The sequence below is a fragment of the Elaeis guineensis genome, chromosome 11 (assembly GCF_000442705.2).
Source record: "Elaeis guineensis isolate ETL-2024a chromosome 11, EG11, whole genome shotgun sequence".
In the NCBI taxonomy this organism is placed as follows: domain Eukaryota; kingdom Viridiplantae; phylum Streptophyta; class Magnoliopsida; order Arecales; family Arecaceae; genus Elaeis; species Elaeis guineensis.
The window spans coordinates 106,178,281-106,187,824 of NC_026003.2; the positions used below are offsets into that span (position 1 = coordinate 106,178,281).

At 38.0% G+C, this 9,544-nt stretch overlaps 1 protein-coding gene across 1 annotated transcript; it reads right to left on the reverse strand.

Moving 5' to 3' along the window:
• Nucleotides 1-812: 812 nt before the first annotated feature.
• On the reverse strand, nucleotides 813-5,528 carry LOC105053655 (uncharacterized). Its single transcript, XM_010934908.4, has 2 exons — nucleotides 2,140-5,528; nucleotides 813-1,734 (listed from the first exon to the last, which is right to left on the reverse strand). The coding sequence occupies exons 1-2, from the start codon at nucleotides 5,465-5,467 to the stop codon at nucleotides 1,379-1,381; spliced, it is 3,684 nt and encodes a 1,227-aa protein (XP_010933210.4). The 5' UTR covers nucleotides 5,468-5,528; the 3' UTR covers nucleotides 813-1,378.
• Nucleotides 5,529-9,544: the final 4,016 nt, after the last annotated feature.

Genomic DNA, 9,544 nt, shown 5'->3' on the forward strand with positions numbered 1-9,544 from the left:
CTTTGGGCCCTTTAAAAGGGGGTAAATGGTAGAGTGCATTCGAGAGGATCGCATGCATGCATGGTAGCGGCTTAGGAGCACTTGTGAGAGCAACAGGGGCCTTCTAGAGGGATTTTGAGAGGGTTTAAGCTTTTTGTTGAGAGAGATTGATGTATAAGGATTGAGAGTGTGTGATCTCCTCTTATATTTTTGATTCTCTTTCATAGTAAAGCTTTGCATGCTTCGTAGAGGTAGGCCTTGTGCTAATCTACGTATTTGATTTGTATTATTTATTTTTCTCTTTTATTTTCTTCCTTCCTTTTGTAGTATCTACATCATTATCGGCATTATTGTCTTGGGCGAGGATCCGTATTCTGCACAAGGGATCCTCTTAACACAGATGGACCCTTATGTTAATACTAACAAGATGAACCCTAGTGCAACCAATTGTGGCCAGGTCCTATTCTGTTCTCGTGCATGTGACAGTCTGAAGAAGCTATCTTCCTCTAACAGATTATCTGATAACCATGAAGAAAATATTGAAAGGCAAGTTAAAGTTGGGAAAGATGGAAACAAGATTGGGTCGAGAGAACGTAAAAGCCCTCACCCATGTTGGGATAGTGGAGCTTGATTCATCCCTTTAATCCGAGTCTTATATGTATGCTATGGTAGAGGGTACACACTATGGATGGCTATGATTCTCCCTTTCTATCTTATTGAAATGGAGAACAAATCTGAAAAAAGATCCCTACCAGTGGCAACCCTAATCCATGGTATAAATAGATAACATTGAGTATCCAAAGGTGGCTATGCTGTGTAGGAGAGAAGGCGAGAAAGAGAGAGTTTCTTCTTATCTCTTGTATTTTGTAAACTTTTTGAGTAAAAGATATACACATTTCTATGTGGCCGTAGATGTAGGAGCACAAGACTCCGATCCACGTAAATTCCTGTGTATTCTTGTGTATGTGCAATTTGCTCTCTTCTTTCTTTCTTTCGCTATTTTTTATGTCTCGCTGTGCGTAGGGCCAAGCCCTAGTTCCTAACAACCCAAATAGAACTGTTGAAATTTGGAACACAACTACCCCAGCCATTTCATTGGAGACTTTTGCATAGGAAGTGCAGACCAGGCGTGTGGTTTAACGGCTCCATAGCTTCTCCTTGTCTTCCCAAAACAATATAATTTCCACTGAGGGCAAACAGAATCCAAAGATCTAATTCATATCCTTTATAATGATAATGAAAAGATTACATATATAAAGAGTTCTTGCTTCTAGGATAATTATAACATTGTAACAATATATGGATACATTGATATTTTTAAGTGTCATATAATGAACACGATAGATCCTACACACCTTAACAACCATGCTGCTTGTCTCTTGGCCACCCAAAATTCAACCTACACTTGTAGATCCATTAATTGATGTAGTTTAATTGTATGAAAATACTCTAACAAACTCTGATCTTTGTTAGCGGTGAATAGCTGGGACACATATTTCATTGTTGGTCGAGTATCTGGATTAGCACGTATGCATGCAAGTGCTATCTTAGCTAGTAATATCACATCATTTGCAACTTGAAGTATGGGAACTGAGATACGCGGGTCTAGCACATCTTTAAGAAACATGTTCTGACCATGCGATGACAATGAGGATATAAGGTCACTTGGATGCATTCCTTGTAGTATTTCTAGTATGACCACACCAAAACTGTATACATCGTATTTCTCAGTGACCTTCATTGTATATGAAATCTCTGTAGAAAGGAGTGAAAAAAAATATTAGTCATAATTTGTTATCAAAACAACTGATATTTTAGATTGAAACTAGGATCTATTTTAGTAAGAAACAAGTAGGATTGAGCGGGAACCGGCTAAGTTACTAGTTGATGGCAAGATGTTTACTTATAATCTACAATTCAAATAGTGTGTTATTATATTTCTCTCAGCATAATGACATACCAAAATTTATGCATTTAATATGCCCCACTAGGAAGAAAATTCAATATATATTTGATAAAATAATCATGCTCAAAAATAATGAATAATAATTGAAAAAAAAAGTTGATTTAATATTTGTTAAGTGAAGACATAGTTTCAAAAATTTGTCATACCAAATTTCTTCGATAAAACAGAGGAAGAATATTAGTTGAGTGGTTTACCTGGTGCCATATATCCAAGCGTGCCTGCATGTGCACTCCAGTTTGATGAATCGGGCTTCAAAACCCTTGCAATTCCAAAGTCTGAAACATAGGCATTAAAGTTGGAATCTAACAAGATATTCTTGCTTGATATATCTCTATGTACAGTAGGAGGATTGCAATCATGGTGAATGTAGGATAAAGCATGCGCTACATCCTTAATGATATTTACTCTCCTATTCCAATCCAACTCCATGCCTGCTTCTTGGCTGCTCAAAATGGCTGACATATTTCCCTTTTCTATGTACTCATAAATGAGAAGCATGCATCGAGCATGAAAGCAGAACCCATACAATTTCACTATGTTACGATGACGCATCTTAGTTAATGCCTGGATCTCATTCTGAAAGCCTCTTTCATCAACTACTTCTTCCTGTGGATGAAGCTTCTTCACGGCTACTACCTGACCTGTTCGAAGCTGCGCTTTGTAGACACTACCATATCCTCCTGTCCCGATGCAATATTTCTCATCAAAGTTTTCTGTGGCATCAATAATTTCTTCATAAATAGCTTTCCCATCAAATTGTTCATATACAGCCTCCCCATCAAAATTTAGTATCGAGAATAGATTCTTGATTGGGACTTCCTTCTCCTCGTCCTTCATAGGTTTTGCCCTCCTTAAAAATAGAATAACCACGAATGTAACCAACAGCAAAAGCATGGCCGTAGTGGGAAGAACAATCGAAAGAATTAGGTTGCGAGCATTCCTTGAATGATGTAATTGTATGATAGATGATGAGCATGGAGGCAAACCATGTAAATCACCACAAATACCTTTATTGTGTTGAAACCACTCTGCTCGAGCATTATTCTGAAAGAATCGACCTTTAGGCAGCGGACCGTCCAAATCATTGTATGATAAGTCGAGCGATAACAGACTGAGCATGCCTTCAAAAGATGATGGGATGGAGCCTGACAGTCGATTGTGTGAGAGGTTTAGGTTTTCTAGCATCACTAGCTTGCCAATTTGTTGCGGAATGACTCCAGTGAGCAAGTTATAACTAAGATCGAGCGATTCTTGTAGGTTTACTAGATTCCCAATCTCGAGAGGGAGGCTTCCATTCAACTCATTCATGCTCAAGTTCAAGAGGCGCAGCTGAACGCATTCTCCCAACTGTTTCGGTATCGCATCGGTCAAATTGTTCCTTGACAGATCAAGAGTGTTTATGCTGTGTAAATTTCCAATTTCCAAGGGTATCACTCCAGAGAGTTTGTTGTTGCTTAAATTCAACTCGAGCAATGGAGTTAAACGAACCAAATCCCTAGGAATCTCTCCAACTAGCTGATTGGAAGAGACGTCAAGTGATGCAAGCTGAGGCAATTTACCAAGTTCAGATGGTATCTTACCACTAATCATGTTCCCCGACATGTGTAAGGTGGTCAAATTATGACATTTTCCCCAGTTTGTCGAGAGCTCGCCGTAGAATCTGTTGTAGCTTAGATCGATAAAGTATAGATCTGGATATACCCCAAAGACTTGGGAGACATTACCTGTCAACTGGTTTTGCTGAAGTTGGACCCTTATTAATCGAGTACAGTTTCGTAAGCTTTGTGGAACGGGGCCCTCGAACTGGTTATTCATCATGTTAAGCCACATAAGCTCTCCTCCTCTGAATAAATCTGAAGGTAGGAAGCCGGAGAAATTGTTGTAACTTAACTGAAGGTCGGTCATGGCCGTGAGATTTGACATTTCTCGCGGCAGATGACCAGATAATTGATTTTGGAAGACCACTAATTCTGATAGGTTCGTCAGGTTGCCCAAGGATGGCGGGATAGAACCCGAGATTTGGTTGTCCGAAATTATCAGATCAGTCAAGTTCACTAGATTTCCTAGTTCACGAGGGATGGTTCCGGAGATTTGATTGCGGTGCAGAGACAAGGATTGCAGCGTGGTCATGTTTCCGAGATAGGAGGGGATGGACCCAGATATCTGGTTGAAGGCGAGGTATAAAACTTCTAGCTGAGTCAACTTCTCGAAACTGGAAGGGATGGGGCCTGTGAGAGAATTGTTGCTGAGAATTAGCGTCTGCAGGTTCCCCAGGTTCCCTAATTCATGGGGGATGGGACCAGTTAATTGATTGTAGAGAAGATACAATATGTTTAGCTGGGTCAAGTTGCCAAAGCTAGAAGGAATGGAACCTGCTAGAAGATTAGAAGCGAAATTCAAGTTTTCTAAATTCGCAAGCTTTCCCAGCTCCGGTGGAAGCCCACCGGAGATGCTGTTTTGGTTTATATAGAAAAGGATCAGCTGGCTCAGATTGCCGATCGACGGTGGAATGGGACCGGCAAGACTGTTTTGGCTCAGGACAAGCAACTCGAGGCTTTCAAGGCCCCCTATTTCATCAGGGATGGGTCCCGAGAGCTGGTTTGTGTCGAGGAATAAGGCGTAAAGGTTGGACAAGTTGCCTACACTAGAAGGAATGGACCCCGTCAGATGGTTCATAGACATGCCAATCTCTCCAAGTTGGACCAGGTTTCCTAGTTCAGGAGGAAGGTTGCCGGAGATTTGGTTTTCCTCGATACACAGTAGGGTCAGCCTCGTTAGATTGCCTAAGGATCGAGGAATGGAACCAGTGAAGTTGTTGGAATTCAAATCTAGCCGGACCAGACTCTTGAGATCGCCTAGTTCACGAGGTATGGGGCCACCTAGTTGGTTGTCAGATAGACGAAGGGTACGGAGACTTGAAAGGTGGCGGATTTCCGTCGGGATGTTTCCAGTGAGCCGATTTTGTTCGAGCCGAAGGTAGGTGAGCCTAGTCCAGTTGGCGAAGATGGCTGGAATGATTTCTCCGGTGAGCTCGTTAGCAGAGAGGTCGAGTTTTACAAGGAGGGAGAGGGTGGCGAGCGAGGTGGGGAGGGTACCAGAGAGGCGGTTGTGGGCGAGGTCAAGCGAGACGAGGCCCGAGAGGTTGGCGATGGCCGCAGGGATGGCGCCTGTAAGGAAGTTGCGACGGAGGCTGACGACAGTGAGGGAGGCAAGGGCGGAGAAATCGAGGGCGTCGAGAGTGCCGACCAGGCCGGCTCGCGGGAGGCTGAGCTCGGTGATGCGAGAGTTGGTGCATGTGATGCCGAGCCATGAGCATGGGGAGGTGGTGGTGGAGTTATGGAGGGTTGCCCATGAGTGGAGGGCTCGTGAGGGGTCATGGAGAGTGGATTTCAAGTGGAGGAGAGCTTTGGTCTCGGATAGTGGAGAAGCTGTTGCTTGGGGAGGAGGATGGAGGAGGGAGAGGGATGGGAGCAGTAGGAGAAAAAGAAGGGATGATGAGCGTAAGGGGAATGCGGATTCCATTGATGGTCGTTTGGTGGTGGTGGTGGTGGTGGTAGGGATGCCGGGGGCTTTTAAAGGCAGTGCGAGTGCTGTTATTTAGCACTCTTTTCTTTTTTTTAGAGTTATTGGCCAATGGATTTGGAAATCCATTGGCTATAGCCATAGGGGTAGCCAATGAACTTGGATCTAGCCACTGGAAACTTAAAATTAATTAATGAATATGAAAATGACTGCTCTGACATCATTGACATGGACGTAATTGGACTGGCATGGGTGGTAGCCTCCCTGAGTTCTTTAGCACTTCCGTAATTTTCATATGAGCGAGGATAGAACACTTACTTTATGGATTGAAACGGAATACTCGACGGTACTCAAAAAATATCACATGATATTTTATATATATTAAAATATTTATAAAAAATAATTATATATTATTTATTTAAATTATTTAAATATTTTAAAATTTTATTTATTTTTTTTAATATTTTAATATGTGTGCGATTATTTATTTTTTGATGAATATCTTCGAAGCACGAACAGTATAGTGCGATTTTTTTTGAGTATTGCAGAAAATTTATTTTCTTATGAATTTTGTTTGCATGGAGAGTGATATTTATATGTAAAAGCTTTTGATGCTGATCCTGTTTTTCAAAATTGCTTAAAAATTCATGCCCAATCAATTCTTCCATGTTATCATGGATTGCTTAATTGGTTGCTTTCCCCGATCGTGATCAATTCTGCAGTATCATGCGAACTTCAACTTGACTCAATGAACCAAATTATGATCAAATAAAAAATAATATATATATATATATATATATATATATATATATATATATATATATGACCATATCTTCTACCATATACTATAGCACCATATGTGATATAGTGCATCGCGCACTACAGAGGAGTCGGATTCGTTCAAAATTATGTATTGGATGCAAATCTCAAATCAAAAGACAAGGCTATCTCTAGGTTGAGTATAGAGCTTGAAATATTGAAACTCATTTGAATTGATAAAATTTAGTTTGAAAATCTATATATATCCTACTAGATTTGTTTATGCTTTGTTTTTTAGCTAATCGCAAGCTAGTAGAGAGAAAAATTATAGATCCTAGATATCTAGGATTTGGATCATTTATGATGCATATTATGCATTCTATGCTTGATAGTTTTAAATAGCAATTACATCATCTATTTGGAAGATGCATCGGCGGTGATCATCTATCTCTGATCATAAATATGAAAAATTATATCTTATACTATAGGCATCGTATAGACATGAGTTTGCCATATTCTTCTTATTCCTTTTGTATATCCTATTTATCATATATTTATATTAATAATTGGTTCATAGAAAAGAAATCATCAGATGATCGGCACGGTGCACGGCTATAATGATGCATGCATGCAGTGTAGGATAAATTTGCCGACAAACACGATGCACGGCATTTTTTCATCTCCGATGGGGACGCTATGTCTTGGCTCTACAGTGCAGATTCGTAATATGTCCAATCAGAATAAGGAAAGTTGTACCACAATTGCAACCTGCTTTGACACATAAAGCTACTTACCAACCCGATATGACCCGAGCACCAACACCTTATATATATCATAATCGATAAAAATCACCTCACACAACCGTTCTTGGGGCGTTGTTTCCACATTTGATGAAGCTTTTTGCAGTACTCTAGAGAAATTTCTTATGTCCAGACTCCATTGATTAGAGAAGTTGTCTTCCTTACTCTTTGAAGCCAACTAATTCTCTCACAGTTGATGCGTATTCCTGACGCCAATGTAGAATGACGCCCTTCCAATTTTATGATCCTTGTCTTTTGTGTGGCCTATATGGGTGTGGCGTCCAGACGGACCCAGATGAGGACGGTGACAAAGATCTTCTTTGATTCTCCTGGAATCATGCACACCTTGTACAACACAGTTGTCATTGTTACAATTATTGCACGTCTTTCGTCGGCAAAAGTTGCTCGCATTGTCCTGGTTTCATGCATCTTAAGGGCATAATTTTGTGATTTTATTTCAGAAAGATAAGTAATATTTTAAAATTACATTATTCTCCTCACATGATAACAGTGATAGCAATTATTCTTTAATAATAATATTATTTTTTAAAAATATGAGGATACTACAAATTATTAATAATTATGTCAAATATTTTAAAAAAATTTTAGAGTTTAAACAGAAAAATTTTTTTCAAAAAATGATAGAAGTATAAATATTAGTTGGATTTCATAAAATATTTTTTATATATATTTAATTTATTTTATCAAAATCAAAATGAATTGAAACGAGAATCAGGATGATTATATCTTCTGATATATTTAATTTATAATTAAAATTAAAATTAAAATAATAAAAATTAAATTTAAAAATTAAAATATTATAATTTATTTTTTTAAATAAGAATGATATATTTTTTGACCAAACTGCATCATTTTTATTTTTATTTTATGATTCGGTACTCTCCAACTAAATATGCGTTTTAATTCCTCCAAGTTTGATATCCCAAGAAATTGTTCCACAAGATTCCACTTGTAATTCCCACGCACACTGGATTGGTACAAATATTGGTATCGCAATGTGGTGGCTTGCCATGGAGTTCATGGAGCACGCTGGTGAAGTCAAGTCGGAGTCCTCTTTTTAAGTCTCGGTTGAGTGGAAAGCTCTAGTTTGCAATCACCGGTCAAAATCAATTCATGTGCCGTATGATGATCGATAATAAATAAATTGATACATGGATTTTATTGGGAAGAAACAAAAAAATTTAAATTCAAATAAAAAAAATCTTTTTATATAAGTCCGAAACTTAGACCATTAAGTTTTGAGCCAATCATCCATATCAATCTATTTATCTCTCACTAATTATTTTATGTGAGACTTAATCCCATATGCGATCCTCGACATTTTTTCCCACCGAGATGAGCCAATTTAAACTACTACTTGAGCCTAATCTACCATTATCCAATCATTTTCCACGTCCAATTACCTTGACCGGTACACCATCAATTATAGCTTTAGTAGTCCAAAAACCCCCCTCCAAAAGCAAACGTGTAGTTACTGTTATAATCACGTTTTAAAAATTCAAACACTCATATCAACTTTGAAAGTTAATTTTTGAATCTTTATCAAAAAAAAATAATTTTTAAATTTTTTCAATATTTGAATTCCTTAAAAATACTCCAAAAGATCAATTTTAACTTTGTTCAATATATTATATTTTTCAAACAATTCACAATATATGGAGCGTATAAAATTTTGCTCTACCATACATGTAGAGCAAAGAAGGATGCCAGCTTTGTCTAACCTAATTAGCTTGTTCAATGCCATCTAATGAGTAAGCTAGTGAGCTTTTGTTTCACCTCTTGAATATTGCTCCCTACATTATTGTCAAGCCTCAAACCCAGCATCTGAGTTGGGTACGTGACACGGCCACACAAACCCTAGAACAGCGCCCTAAGGATTATATAAGGCCTATTAATTTAACACTTTAAATTTTAAATAATCAAGTAAATACCAAATCAATCCACCGAGCCAAAACTTTAAATCAAATGTAAACTTTGTTCAATACAATTTATTCAAATGTTCATTGGTATCAGACAATTTAGACTAACTAAACTACTAAAGGCTTCTGTTCTTATTTGCTCTCGCCCAAACCATCCAAACTAAGTATCATGTGAGTCTGAAAAAAATAAGAAGAAAATATGAGTTTCTCCAGCTCAGTAAGAATCACTGCACATGTACATCAAGCCAGTAGATAAAAGTAATATTTCTGAAATCAATACAATTTATGAAGACTCATATATATATAATAATTAAAATATTATCATAAATATGTATTTAATAATATGGGTCATCACATATTAGCAAGCAAAATCTTCACTCATTATTGAATTACATGTTATATGTTTCATCTTTTCACATCTTCAATTGACAATCTTTTATCCCTTTTTGGCTTTGGACTAACTAGGATCATGCGACGATCTTTTATTCGGATCGATTTCTGTGATCTTCCTCGGATCGAACTATTTATGATCTTTCTCAGATCAAAGTGGCCATGATCTTTCTCGGATCAAATCATTC

Excerpts from the sequence above, each read along its gene's own strand:
- LOC105053655 (XM_010934908.4), bottom strand. The coding sequence starts at position 5,467 with ATGGAATCCGCATTCCCCTTACGCTCATCATCCCTTCTTTTTCTCCTA. Across the intron at positions 1,735-2,139 it reads GCTTGGATATATGGCACCAG|AGATTTCATATACAATGAAG; the intron begins GTAAACCACTCA and ends TCCTTTCTACAG.